At 57.8% G+C, this 13873-nt stretch overlaps 5 protein-coding genes across 5 annotated transcripts; 2 read left to right on the top strand and 3 right to left on the bottom strand.

Annotated features, from left to right (window-relative positions):
• Window positions 1–577: 577 nt before the first annotated feature.
• CORC01_09258 (uncharacterized protein) lies at window positions 578–2395 on the bottom strand (the record flags this gene model as incomplete). The annotated part of the gene is made up of 1 exon (XM_022620887.1): window positions 578–2395. One exon carries the CDS (start codon window positions 2393–2395, stop codon window positions 578–580), a length of 1818 nt encoding a protein of 605 aa, XP_022472548.1.
• Window positions 2396–3136: 741 nt separating this feature from the next.
• On the top strand, window positions 3137–4002 carry CORC01_09257 (syntaxin 6; the record flags this gene model as incomplete). Its single annotated transcript, XM_022620886.1, has 2 exons — window positions 3137–3183; window positions 3270–4002. 2 exons carry the CDS (start codon window positions 3137–3139, stop codon window positions 4000–4002), a joined length of 780 nt encoding a protein of 259 aa, XP_022472547.1.
• A 547-nt stretch (window positions 4003–4549) lies between these two features.
• On the bottom strand, window positions 4550–6215 carry CORC01_09256 (GLE1-like protein; the record flags this gene model as incomplete). The annotated part of the gene is made up of 2 exons (XM_022620885.1): window positions 4550–5329; window positions 5382–6215. The coding sequence occupies 2 exons, from the start codon at window positions 6213–6215 to the stop codon at window positions 4550–4552; spliced, it is 1614 nt and encodes a 537-aa protein (XP_022472546.1).
• Window positions 6216–6541: 326 nt separating this feature from the next.
• Window positions 6542–6944, bottom strand: CORC01_09255 (uncharacterized protein; the record flags this gene model as incomplete). The annotated part of the gene is made up of 2 exons (XM_022620884.1): window positions 6542–6704; window positions 6736–6944. 2 exons carry the CDS (start codon window positions 6942–6944, stop codon window positions 6542–6544), a joined length of 372 nt encoding a protein of 123 aa, XP_022472545.1.
• A 2450-nt stretch (window positions 6945–9394) lies between these two features.
• CORC01_09254 (RNB domain-containing protein) lies at window positions 9395–13714 on the top strand (the record flags this gene model as incomplete). Its single annotated transcript, XM_022620883.1, has 4 exons — window positions 9395–9551; window positions 9697–12221; window positions 12276–13624; window positions 13675–13714. 4 exons carry the CDS (start codon window positions 9395–9397, stop codon window positions 13712–13714), a joined length of 4071 nt encoding a protein of 1356 aa, XP_022472544.1.
• Window positions 13715–13873: the final 159 nt, after the last annotated feature.

Here is a 13873-nt window from a genome sequence, read left to right as displayed (position 1 = left end):
ATGACCGAGAGAGGACGCAACCCCCCTGGACCTATCATGACCACCTGGCTGGCTGACGTGAGTTCATGCATGACATCAACGCTCGAGCTTGCCGCGCATGGCGAGGTCTGCGGTTTGTCCACTTGCCGCAGTAACCGACTCTACGGCATAAGCAGTAGATTGTATATCCTTGTCGGCGTCGGCCGTCTGCCGAAGTTCAACGGATGCCTTTCCGAAACTATTGCGCAGTGTTCGACGTCGTTGCGGCATTGACGGGTTGCTATCGGCTGAGGGATGACTTATATCTTTTCTCACGGGCATGACAAACTCCTGCCGAGACGGTGGAGCCCGGCCTTGTTGGATGCCAGTTCTTTTTGCGAATGCGTGCCGAGTGAAAACCATCGGGAACTGCCGGCCGCTGTCGAATGGTAGTCTGTGACGTGGGACTCCTGGTCAAGGTGAATCGCGTCGTGAAGTGTAAATCTCTGTGAGACCCAGACACGAAGGTATCACAGCCAAACCCGGTGCATAGCAGACAGAAATCAAGACGGAGAAGACAGTGAGTGTATCAAGGGGTATCTTCCCTGAGGTTCCGTACTTATTTCTTGATGCCCACGACCACCAAATTCCTTGGGCTCTCGGCGTAGTCAAACACCGTCTCGACCCAGCAATCCCGGACGACCTCGTCGTGCTCTTTGAGAAAGAGCCAGCGGTCCGTGACGATGAGCGACTCGACGACGCACGCGCTAAAGGCCATGAGGCTCCACACGGCCGCGACCTCCTTCTTGCGGGACGCGTACGCCTTCTCGTACCACTCAATCTCCTCGTCCGTCATGCCGGCCATCTTGTCGCGGATGACTTCGCTGTACTGGCTGTACTCGCGGTTCGTCGTCAGTTTGGCAACGGCGCCACGGACGTAGTCCTTGAGAGACTTGTAGCACGCTTTGCGGAGGGAGCCGATGATGACGGGGTTCGTGCTCGTGTTAAAGGGGGATTCCTTCTCCTCTTCCGTCTGGTCTGGTTCCGTGCCCGTGTTGGCGTCGGCAGCAGCAGATTCACGGTGGTAGACCTTTGAGATAACGCCGCGGTCGAGAAAGATCTTTTGCAGGACCGCCCGAAACAGGTGGCGCGTGAAGAAGTCGTCGCTCTCGGGCTGCGTCCAGTTCTGCGGCGCCTGGCACGCCATCATCCGCGCCGTGATGTTCATTCGTACGCCACGGCCCTTGTAGCCTGACAGCGTCTCGCTGAGCGGGAAGCCCTCCGGATCGCGCCGCGCCGACTCGCGCACGACGCGGCCGTTGAGTGCTTGTAGACTGGGTCGGGCATATCCGGCTAACTTGTACGTCGGCGGGCCGAGCTTCTCCGTGAGGAGGTTGTAGCAGCAACCCACGATGGCGACGGAGTGAATGGCCGGGTTCATGACGAGAGAGCGGATGCCGAAGTGCGAAAGGTTGCCGCACGAGTGGATCGACACGGCCATCATCTTGAGGTCCTGGCCCGACTCCTCCGGGAGGACCTCCTTTTCGATGCGCCCGATGACCTCGGTCAGGTCGCCGCTCTCCAGCCTGCCGACCACGTACGAGACGGAACCTTTACCCAGCGCGCGGTTGTAGCGCGGCTCGAGCTCCTTGATGGGACGGAAGTCAAAGTCCTCAGCCGCTGAATCGGGCGACGGTTTCGCCGGCGCCGCCTTCTTGACGGCGTCGGTGCCGAGCCTGTCGGCCTGCATCTGCAGCCAGAGCTTCTTGTTGCGCATCACGACTTCTTTGCTCGCCAGGCCGGAGAGAACGTCGAGCCCCCTCGCGCCGTCGATATTATGCTCGCGGCCCTCGACGGCGACGACGTGGCGGTTATAGGGGGGCAGCGCCAAAGTGCGGCCGAGGTAGTTTTGCCCGCTGCCAAAGTCCACAAAGTGCGTCGTCTCTTTACCCCAGCGGGAGGCGATGGAGCCGGCGAGGGCGTCGACGTAGCGCGCGAAATGGGCGACCTCGTGCACCTTTTTCGGCTTCATGCCGACGGCCACGGAGCGGGAGAGCTTTGGCGGCGGCTTGCTCTCGGACGCGGAGGCCGGGGAGAAGGTCCGGCGGAGGGAGAGCCGGCGCACGCTGCGGATGTAGGTGAGAAAACTCTCGGGCGGGGGTAGGGACATGTTGTCCAGGGGCAGGTTATCGAGGTCATCCCTCATGAGCAGGTCCAGCAGGGCGTCGGTGCCGTAGGAGAGGAGGAAAGGCTGCCATTCCGGCGGCAGGATCTGGGAGAAGAGGCCCGACTCGTTGGTGAAGAAGTCGAGGACGTGGACGCCGCCGCAGAGGATCTGGAAGATGTCTGTGGATGTCGCGAACTCGAGAAGCTCTTCGACGTATGCCTCTGGCGAGGCGAACTCGTCTGAGCAGGGGAGGGGCTTTTCTGGTATCATCCTTTTCTACTTTTTCTTTTTTTGGCCCCCTTTTGAGAAGTGTTTTGTGTGTGTGCGAGTGACTGCGTCTTGCGATGAATGATTCACAAGTGTATAAGCTTACTATATTTTCAAAGAGCGTGGTTTTTTTTTTTTTTTTTTTTTCAGTAAGTGACTGAATGAAAGATGGTGAGAGCTTGTGTGAGAGGGACTGAGCATGTGGAGTTGCAAATGGCTGATGTAAAAATCCCACTTACATAAAAAATGCAAATGGAGGGGGATTTTCTTCGGTGAAGGAGGGGCACACCGAGGGGTCGAGCAAGGGTCTTCGGTGACGTCTCTTGTCTCGGTGAGGAATGCCCACAAGGTAGTCGGTCCCATGTGCCGAAGAATCTCCGGCCTTGGGTCGCTTCCCCACATACCTCCCTCGAAGCACCGGCCACCTCCCGTTAGTGACCTCCAATAGTGGACACCTAAGGAGACGGGGACGGGAAGTAGCCGTGTCCGCAAAGGAACCTGGAAGCTACCTAGCACCCAACCCGGCCGGCCGCCAGACGCGCAAACGTCATCCCATGCCGCGTTAACCAAAGTGACTTGACTATTCGTACAGATTGCCAGTTCCGCACCAGGGCCCCAGACCACCAATATAGGCAGGCTGCACCTTTTGCTGGAACCACCTTGCCTTGACAGGAACCTTCGCAAGAGACCTACCCGCAAACCAATGCGTCCACGGATGCGCTTTTCCACCACCCCATCGCCAGGATGATGTCCTCCGCCAACGAAGAGGATCCCTTCCTCCAAGTCCAACAGTATGCATCGCATCGCAAACCCCCAACCCCTTGTCTCCCTTGCCATCTTCCCCCAAAACTACAATACTGACCAAGAGCGTAAACAGAGACGTCCTCGCCCAGCTGGACTCGACCAGACCCCTATTCACATCCTACCTCCGCATCCGCTCCCTCTCCACCTCTCCAACCTCCCCCGAACTCGCCTCCGCCCGCGCCGACCTCGAATCCGCCCTCGCGTCGCTGGCCGAGGACCTCGCCGACCTCGTCGAGTCCGTCAAGGCCGTCGAATCGGACCCCGCGGCGTTCGGCCTCTCCGGCCCGGAAATCACTCGGCGCAAGAGGCTCGTCCAAGATGTCGGCGGCGAGGTGGAAGACATGCGCGAGGAGCTCGCCAAGAAGCTCGGCGACGTCTCCGCCGCGGCCAAGGGGAAATCAGCAGCAGTACATGGTGGAAACTCGGATCTACCCGATCCAAGCGCCTTTGCCATTGGCGACGGCGACGCGAGGGACGGCGGCAGCGGCGGCGATTACGCGGCCGAGTTTGAGCAGCAGCAGCAGCTCGAGATGATGCGCGAGCAGGACGGGCACCTGGACGGGGTGTTCCGGACGGTGGGGAACCTGCGGCGGCAGGCGGACGACATGGGCCGCGAGCTCGAGGAGCAGAGGGAGATGCTCGAGGTCGTGGACAGCGTTGCGGACCGCGTCGGCGGACGGCTGCAGACGGGGGTGGCGAAGTTGCAGTACGTTATGCGGCACAACGAGGACCGGCTGAGCAGTTGCTGCATTGCTGTGCTCATCTTTGTCTTAATTTTGTTGCTTGTTCTGCTGTTGATTCTGTGAGCTGTCGCCACCGCCGCCGCCGCCGACGATGACAACAACTTTGGGATTGGCGAAGAAGGGAGGGGGGGCGGGCATCGGGAGAGGGCCGGCTATTCTCTTATAAGCTGAAAAGGGAGAAGGGGCCGTCGTATGCCCTCAGTCTGTCTTAATGGGTTTGGGAGTTCATGGAGCGTCTGAAGTATATCGACAAATCTTTTTTGTGCAGCTCTGGAGGCCGTCATCTGGGGGCTATGATAGATTTTTTCATCCAACTAACGATACGCAATGTCTAAAGTATCTTGTTTTGGGAATATCCTTTTCCCGCCAGACCACCTCGCCTTGCTCATGTATGAGTCGAATCGGCCCTGATCTCGTGCCCACGCAAGGTATTCTTCTTGCTGTTCGGTTTTTGTGTATAAGTACCCGATGCCGGGATGTCCAGAAACGCCAGAGATGTGTACCCCCTTTAACCGCCCAATTTCAGCAACCCACGCCTCACGTATGTATACAAAGGTAATCGGTTTTTTTTTTACCTTGACGTAGCTTCTTCTTTCTCCGCCCCCCCGTTCTATGCCACGTCTAACCCAGAGTCCCGTCTTAGAACGTCAGCCAGAACCTGCAACGCCTGTGCGGCCGTGGCCCCAGGAGGAGCCCTCTTAGGGAACTCCACCAACGCCATCCGGAGGGCCGCGACGGCTGCGTTGCCGTAAAAGTTGATAAAGCGCTGCTCGTGGCCGTCAATCATGGACTTGAGCACGACATACTGGGTGTTGGAGACGAGCTGCGGCGGCGAGTTGACAATCTGCGCCATGGCCTTCCAGTAGTTTGTCGGCGGGTACGGGTTCGTCTTTGACGCCTTGCTAAAGTCTCGCAGGGCAATGGCCGCGAAACCGGCCCCGAGGCCCGTCATTCTGTCGTTGTGCGCCTGCTCGGGCACCCAGTTGCCGTTCTCCTTTTTCCAGCCAATAGCCCTGCGGCCGCCCTCGGTCTTGTCGCTGCCTCTAGAGCCGAACAGGACGGGGCAGGCCACGTGGAACTTGGCGATGAGGATGTCGATCATGGAGCCCCCGCGCCATTGGTAGTCCTTGTTGGAGAAGATCTGCGCCGTCACGATGCCGACCGGCTCGGCCGACTTTGGGTTCGCGCCGCCTTCGTTGGAGAACTGCTGGATGATGGCCTTTGAGAGAATGTTGAGGAGGTATATAAACAGAGCCGGCAGCTGCGGGCCATTGTTAACAGCGCCTTCAGCTGGTTCTCTATTTTGCTGCACGTATATGTTTGCGTCGACCAGGGGCGATTGCACTTGGCCGCCAAGAGATTCGCGCAGTGCTCCATTAATCGTGGCAAGCTTGCACATTGTTAGCATATGCGTTTGTGGCATTAAACAAGACTAGACTTACAGGTTGCGCGTTTGCTCCCTTGCCGGCAGTCAGTTGCCCGATGGACTTCCTGATCTGTCTCCGCATATCTCCCAACTTGCCCTTTAACGGATTCCCAGGCTGTTTTGACAAAGCCTCGACGTCCTTTCTCAGCCTCTTGAGAGCTTGGTGTATTTGGGTGTACCTGTCAGCGGTCGGTAGAGCTGGCGCCGGTGCTGGCGCGGCCGGCTGAGCGACGGGTTTCGGGGCCAGAGGCGCTGCGGGCTTCGATAGGAATCCATTGGCTTGAGTGGACGGTGCAGGGACGTCCTTTGCGGGTGCTGGTGACGGTGCCGCCGGAGGAGCCTTCGCGGTGGGGAGAGCAGGTGTCGGAACACTTGTCAAGGGAGTCGGCTTTGGTGCCGCCGGTGCAACAGCAGGCTCGGATTTGGCCGCCGTTGTGCCATTGACCTGAGGGTCTTGCGACTTCTTCGGCTCCGGCTTGGGCGGTTCAGGTTCGGGTTCAGGAGGGAGTTGAGGAATCTGCTTGGCCTTGAGCTCTCTCAGCCTCTCCTGCTCGGCGCGCACTGCTGCCTCGGCCTTGAGACGATCTTCTTCCTCTTTTTGCAGCTGTGCTATCCTCCGGTGCTCGGCCTCCAACCTTTGCTTCTCCTCCTGCAATTGGTGCACCTCATAGACTCTTAGGGCAGCAAGTCGAACACGCTCGTGCTCAAGCTGGGCGGCGGCAAGAGCGTCGCGATGGCTCAGCTCCGAGTTACGGTTCTCTGAAAGGAAGTCTGCGGTGAACCCTCGTTCAGGGCTTGACTTGATGTTGCCATTGTGCTGGCTTCTCCGCGAAGGAGAAGAGTGCGCCATGATCGGTCGCACAGTTGGCTGCCAATCGCGTCGATGGTGGTCGGTCGTGGTGGGAGTTGAGACCGGGCCCTACGGCATTGGGCAGTGGGGTCAAGCGCGGGATGCAAAATTGCACCGACAACCGAAAGAAACAAAATCAACAAAAGAGAACCAAACACAGCAACAAAACGGCCGATCAAAAGAGTGACGTGCGCGGGTGGGCGGCTGGAGGGGGAAGGCAAGGCTCGGGCGATCGTTGGAGTCCAGACGAGGCTGTGCTTCTTCACCTCTTTGGGCCGTCTGGATCGAGTGGTGTCGTCAACCGGACAAGGTAGAAACTGTCGAGTTCAGGTTGGGCGCGGCGTTGGTGTGGAGCAACGAAAAATAATGCGATGTATCAGGCGCGCTTTGATGTGGGATAATGATACCGTTCGCGGCGGCCTGGGGCTCCTGGAGGTGATGGTGGACCTAGCTGGGGGAAAAGGCGACGACCCCTGCTGCACTGTTACCCTGAATCCGTGTTGCTGCTTGCAGCTCTACCCTTTTTGCTCCACGGGGGTGGGAGAGCAGACGAGCACGACGGAACAAACACTCAACAGAGTCACAGAGCAGAGCAGTGCAGAGCAGCCAAAAAGCAGTAGCCGGCCAGACTTGAAAAAAGAAGAGACGTCGCCATGGTCGCAAGCTAGGTGGGGCCTTGGGCAGCTGATTGGGCGAATGGTGACTCTGGATTCTGACAGAATGCAGCATAGCGTCCCCGCTGTTTGGTCGGACCGCGAGTGGGGCATCCTCCCGAACACGGGCGGGCAGTCAGGCAACGCTGGCTATTTACTGCCGGGCGGTCAAAATGGGTTGCTGTTCCTCGGCCTCTGCACCGGTACCTTAGACCCACGTCGTGATGTCCTTGCTATGTAGAAACTGGAACTGGAGTCGGGGCCGGCCCAAGTTTCCAACTGGGGAGTCGGCTGAAGTTTGAACTTTGGCCCGTCTCGCCTTGACTTTCCCCCTCGGTTTTCCTGGCTCTGGCTCTGGCTCTGGCCTGACAAATGAAGTCGGCACAGCAGACACGACCGTAGACTGGACGAGGCATCTGAGAGCTGAGCATGACGGGGAAGAGGATCTCCAACCTTGACTGGGTACGGAGTAGAGTTCAGATACCTGCTCAGGTAGAGTGTGATGCCATTGAGGAGAAATCCCGTCAGGGAGGTACGTAGTGAACTCCACCGTTGCATCAGGGGGAAGGGGGGAGGATGTCAATCACAGCTCGGGATGACTGAGCCTCTGAGGGACGCTGCCATGCTGCCATGCTGCCCTCATGCCCGCAGCTTCCTGGTGCTGGGGACCAGAGCAACGGCGGGCGAGCTTGCTGCAAGCCTCACACGCCTCACTCAGGTATCCCTCCGTAGGGGTTGTGTTGATGTGGTGTCCAACGACGCGGTATCCATCTGGAAACACTGGCGTATTCCTGTTTCCCCCCTCGACATGAGCCCTGCATTTGGCTTGCCCACCGCGCAGCATCCCCAGTAGACGCCAATGTACCTAGCAAGTAGCCGCCGCTCGCCGGCCGCTGACCATCTCGTTGCCCCGAGGTACCAAGGCCAGGTTCCTCACTTGCTGGCCTGCCCTGCATAGTCATACTGTTGACTGTCCCAATAGTCAGGAGTGCCAGTGTGCCAGACCAAACGTCACGGAACTTGGCGGACGTCCCAGTCCCAGCCCTTAGATGGGCGACAGGGCAAAATCAGGGTGGTGCACTACGACAAGGTAGGTACTGATCAATAAAGTATCCGAGCGACTAACCTGTTACCTGTCCTCGAACCCGGGAGCCCTGACCTGGTTTTGGCTCTGGCGTGCGGCGTGGACTCTCCCCACTCGTGTCGAACCTGACTGGAGACGTCTGGCTGCGTCTTGTCCTCGACCCCAAGTCCCCAAGTCAGGCGTGTCGCGCGACAGGTACTTCCCTGCTTACCTATCCGCCCCTAGGGGCCTAGAGTGCTGTCTTTGGGGAGATGCCGCCGTGATGTACCCCTAGCTTGGGGTAAGGTACCTGGCCTGGATTTTGGTCGTCACCTCGACTTTTCGGGCATTTCCAAGCTGGGCTGGTCCAGCCAGACTTTTGGTCCTTGGACTTGATCCTGAGAGCTTGAGGTGCCAATGATGCTGTACAGGCCGAGGTGTGAAGGAAGGGCTGTTCTACAAGAACCATCTAGAGCCCAGCAGGAGTGCGCGAGCTTCTGCACCAAACTAGACCAGACCAGATCTCCAGCAGTATGCATCATTATCATCATCGCCGTGTCTCCCACCTGCCGAAGTGACTTGGACTGCCCATCTCCCTACAGCGCCGCCCTGTGCAACTGCCTTACTACGTAACTCTTCTGGTGGTTCACTAGCGCACCAGGTACCTAGCCTTGCACAGCGGCTCGGCTTCAGTGCCCGCCCGGTGTGAACTTACTTCCAATTGTGCTGTGAGGTGAGGTGTGCTTCGTACCCAATGGGAGGAAAGGTACCTTAGCTATGGGACTCTTCCCACCTGGCGGGCCGGCTCCTGCTCCTCCTGCTGCTCCTGCCTGTCCGCTCCTCCACCCGGGTACTGCTGTCCTTCTTTTTCCACCTGCTCCTCGCTCGCTCACTCTCCTCCTTCCCCCCCTCCCCACTCCACACCCCCCGACCCGACTCGCCTTTCGCAACAAACCCCCCGTCAGTCTCTCCCAGAGAGGACATTCCCATCCTGCCTCGTCTTCTCTTCACGTCTTGTCTGCCTCATCCTTTTTTTCCCACCTCAACCATCACTTCGCACACTCCTTGCGAGCTCCCTTCCCTTTCACCTCGCTCCGTCTCGCCGACATCCAACCCTCTCCTCCCAACCTCCCAATCCATCCCATTTTCAATCCCTCATCGATCGATCAGACAACAAGACCTACCTTCCTTGAACCACAGCTACCAAGTCCACAAACCCAGAAGACCAAGAGCCCAAAACCACATCCATCCCAGTTCTCCACTGTCTTTAGTCCGCAAACTACATACGTCAATACCTTACCTGCCACATCATCCCACAAAGCTTCATCGACGCCAACGCCGACGACCCGGTATCCAACGCTATCAATCCCACCCACCCGTCCGTCCTTTATATCACTACGCACTTGACGTGCATTACAAGATAAAAAAAAGAAGCCAATCTTTCATCTGCTTGACTGCCCACCATGGAGCAGCAGCAGCAACAACAGCAGCAGCAGCAGCAGCCGCCGCCGCAGCCAACCGGCGGCGTCCCAGGCCCAACCGGCCGACGGCTTCACATTGCGCACAGGAGAAGCCCTTCCGAGCTGACTCCGTTGATGAGCATGTTTGCCAACCCGGGTAGTACGTTGAATCACATCTTTGCCTTCCATCTTTTCCCATCTTCCTACGTGAGCTTCCCGCTACTGCGCGATGCCTGCTACCCCTCGTCATCCGTGTCATCGTGCCAAAATCAACGCCGATACTGACAATGTGTCTTGCTTTGCAGTGGAACAGCTAGCTATCCAGCAGCAGATTGAGCTTTTGCAGCAACAGCAGCAACAAATCCAAGCTACGCAGCAACAATACATGAACATGGGCATGATGCCCCCCACGCAACAGCTCGGCCCAGGTGGTGCTTTCAATCCCCTGCAGCCGGGCATGGCGCCGCAGGGCGCCTTCCAGTTCCCCCAACAGATTCCGAATGTCTCCATGGGCGGTCCTCCGACTCAGCCAATGTCACATCGCCGTAATCAGTCGGCACTTCCTAACATGGGCATGGGCCCTCCTCCCGCCCCCTCCTCTGGTGCATCCGGTTCGAACTTCAATGATGCCTCCGGCGCCGCTCCCGGCAGGGAAAACGTCGGTGGCCGTGGAGGTCGCGGTGGTGGTGCCGGCGGCGGCGGACACCAGCGACGCCACTCTCTGGCCCTTGCCGATGCGAAGAAGGCGGCAGAAATCGCACAGCAGAAGCGGACGACATCGGGCTTCTCGTTCCCAATGTCCCCCTCCACCGAGGCCAGTGCCGAGGGTGGTGCCTCCGCCCCGACCCCCGCTCCGACTCAACCCGAGGCTCCCATCGCTCAGGGTACCAGTGCCGGTCGTGGGCGCGGTGGCCATGGTCGCAGCCAGAGCATGGCTGTGAACGGTCGTGGCGGTGGCACTGGTCGCGGTGGTTTCTCTGGTGATGCCAGCCAGAATGACTTTGGTCGCCGCAGCAGCCAGACTGGCGGTGGTGGTCACGCCAGAACCGGCTCTCGCAACTTTGATGGAAACTGGCGCAACCAGGGTGGTAACCAGGGTCAGGAGCAGGGCGGTTTCCAGCCGGGCCACCGCACTCGCGGTTCCGTAAACCAGTCCATCTCCAACATTGGCGCGTTCCAATACCCTGGCCAGCCTCAGCTTATGCAGATACCGGGCAACATGCTCCCCATGGGCATGTACCCAGGCCAGCAGCTGAACCCCATGCAGATCCAGCAACTGCAGGCCCTCCAAGCTGCCCAGATGGGCGGCCAGCAATTTGTTGGCCTTCAGGGCGGCCAGCATGGTGGTCAGCTTGGTGGAAACCAGCAGCAACAACAGCAGAGAAAGACTCTCTTCACCCCTTACCTCCCCCAAGCTACACTTCCGGCTCTTCTTGGCGACGGTCAGCTCGTGTCCGGTATTCTTCGCGTGAACAAGAAGAACCGCAGCGACGCCTATGTTTCTACTCAGGACGGCTTGCTTGATGCTGATATCTTTATTTGCGGTAGCAAGGATCGCAACCGTGCCCTCGAGGGTGACCTGGTTGCTGTTGAACTTCTTGATGTCGACGAAGTTTGGTCCCAGAAGCGCGAGAAGGAAGAAAAGAAGAAGCGCAAGGACATCACTGATACCCGTTCTGGATCCACCAATGGACAGAACCAGTCATCCGGTAACAACGATGACAACACGCAACAGGAGGGCGGCATTCGCCGTCGTGGCAGTCTGCGCCAACGCCCCACTCAGAAGAAGAACGACGATGTCGAGGTCGAAGGTCAAAGCCTGCTTCTAGTTGAGGAGGAGGAAATCAATGATGAGGCCAAACCCCTGTACGCAGGCCACATTGTGGCTGTCGTTGAACGTGTAGCTGGCCAAATGTTTTCGGGTAACTTAGGCCTGCTCCGTCCGAGCAGTCAGGCAACGAAAGAGAAGCAGGAAGCTGAGAGAGCCGCCAGAGATGGGGGCAACAATCGCCACCACGACAACCGTTCGCAGGAGAAGCCCAAGATTGTCTGGTTCAAGCCTACCGACAAGCGCGTGCCGCTCATCGCCATTCCTACGGAGCAGGCGCCGCGTGATTTCGTGGAGAAGCACCAGGACTACGCCGATCGCATCTTTGTTGCATGCATTAAGCGTTGGCCGATCACTTCTCTGCATCCTTTCGGCACCCTTGTCGAGCAGTTGGGCCGCATGGGCGACCTTAAGGTGGAGACCGATGCTCTCCTGCGCGACAACAACTTTTCCTCTGATGAGTTTTCTGAGGCTGTTTTGCGTAGCGTTGGTCTTCAGGACTGGTCCCTCGCTAAGGAAGAGGAGGCCGCCTTGGCTGCTCGCCGGGACTTCCGTGATGAGAAGGTTGTTACGCTTGACCTCAACGGCTCTCCCGAGCTTGCCAATGCCATCCACATCAAAACTCAGCCCGATGGCAAGATTGACATTGGTATTCACATTCCCGATGTTACTCACTTCGTCAAGCCCAACTCGCTTGTCGACCGCGAAGCCAAGAAGCGCGGCACCGCGGTTCACTTGGTCAACCGCACTTGCGCTCTCCTTCCTCCCAAGATTGGCGGAGAGGTTTGCTCTTTGGCCCCTGGTGAAGAGCGTCTGGCTGTCAGTGTTCTCTTCCGTGTTAACCCTCACAACGGCTCTGTTGCCGAGGGAGACACTTGGATCGGCAAGAGTATCATCAAGAGCACTGCCAAGATCACTATTGAGGAGATTGACGGGGCTCTGAACGGTCAAGAAGACTGGAAGCACGAGTCCCTTCAACTGAAGGATGTCCAGATTCTCAACGTAAGTTCTACTGGACCCCAAGGTACTTTCTAGAGTCGCACTAACACTATCCAGGCGGTCGCTCAAAAGTTCACTGAGGCCCGTCTTGGTGCTGGTGGTGAACCTATTGCACCCCTCAGGCTTCTGCAGCAACTCGATGATGAGAACATTCCCATCAAGCATAACATCTTCGACACGACCGCTGCGACCGAACTCGTCGAGGAGCTCATGCACAAGGCCAACACTTACGTTGCCCAACGGCTTGCTCAGGCTCTGCCTGAGAAGGCTCTTCTGCGCCGACAAGGCCCCCCTAATGCCCGACGCCTTCAGACCTTTTCCGATCGTATGAACGCCCTCGGCTATGAGGTTGAGACATCCGGCAGCGGCAGCATGCACAACAGCCTTTTCAAGGTTGACGACGCCGAAGCCCGCAAGGGAATGGAGACGCTTGTGCTCAAGTCGATGCAGCGTGCTAAATACTTCATTGCTGGCAAGACTGCTAAGCAGTTGTGGCCCCACTACGCACTCAACCTGCCGCTGTACACTCATTTCACTAGCCCCACGAGGCGCTACGCCGACATCATTGTCCACCGACAACTCGAATCTATCCTCTCGGAAGGTAAGATTGAGTACACGGAAGAACTGGAGAGCCTGGTCAAGACCATTGAGTCTTGCAACACCAAGAAGGACTCGGCGCAGAATGCTCAGGAACAGAGCATTCACATTGAGTCTTGTCGCGAAATGGACAAGAAGCGCCAGCAGGTGAACGGCGATCTCATCACAGAAGGCATCGTCCTCTGCGTCTATGAGTCGGCATTTGACGTTCTCATTCCCGAATGGGGCTTCGAGAAACGTGTGCACTGCGATCAGCTGCCGCTCAAGAAGGCTGAGTTCAGAAAGGAGAAGAGAGTTCTTGAGCTCTACTGGGAGAAGGGTGTGCCGAGCTCCGCCTACGTACCTGAGGACGAGCGTCCTAAGGCTGCTGCGTCTGTCAGAAACGCCAACGCTCAAGCTGCTGCTCGTCAAGCAGAGGCTGCAGAGCGTGCCAAGAAGGAGAGAGAGGAGGCTGCGCGTAAACAGACGGAGACAGGCACCATCTCTACTGATGACGTCGATGCCCTCTTCGACGACGATGATGACAATGCTTCGGATATCACCGAGGCCATGGCTGGAGCTTCATTGGCTGAGAGACCCACACAAAGCGTCCCCGGCTCGCCGACCCGCTCCGACGCTAAGCCACTGCAACGCACCAGGTCCGACTCCAAGGTTCCCGCGCCCGAGGCCCCCGAGGCCCGCCTGTCGAACAAGGAGAAGTACCTCAAGCTTTTCAAGCTCCGTGAGGAGGGAGGAGAGTACATTCAGGACGTTACGGAGATGAGCAGAGTTCCTGTGATTCTCAAGACGGATCTGTCCAAGAGCCCACCGTAAGTTCACTATCTATTAAACTCTGGAGATGTGTACTAATCCGAAGCAGTTGCTTGACCATTCGGTCTTTGAACCCTTATGCTCTGTAAAAAGGTGTCTTGATATAAGCTGTCCTATGCAGGACACAAGTTGATTGCTTCTGAGGGACGGATAAGCACAAGGTGCTTTTCCATCAACAGAGTTGCATCATGAGTGGTGCAGAAAAGTTTGAGTGGGAGTTGGGACAAATCGTTGTGAGTGAGATGGGA

The sequence above is a fragment of the Colletotrichum orchidophilum genome (genome assembly GCF_001831195.1).
Source record: "Colletotrichum orchidophilum strain IMI 309357 chromosome Unknown Scaffold_83.1, whole genome shotgun sequence".
Classification (NCBI taxonomy): domain Eukaryota; kingdom Fungi; phylum Ascomycota; class Sordariomycetes; order Glomerellales; family Glomerellaceae; genus Colletotrichum; species Colletotrichum orchidophilum.
The sequence above is the reverse complement of the archived record's forward strand: the minus strand, read 5'-3'. Positions and strand labels throughout refer to the sequence as shown.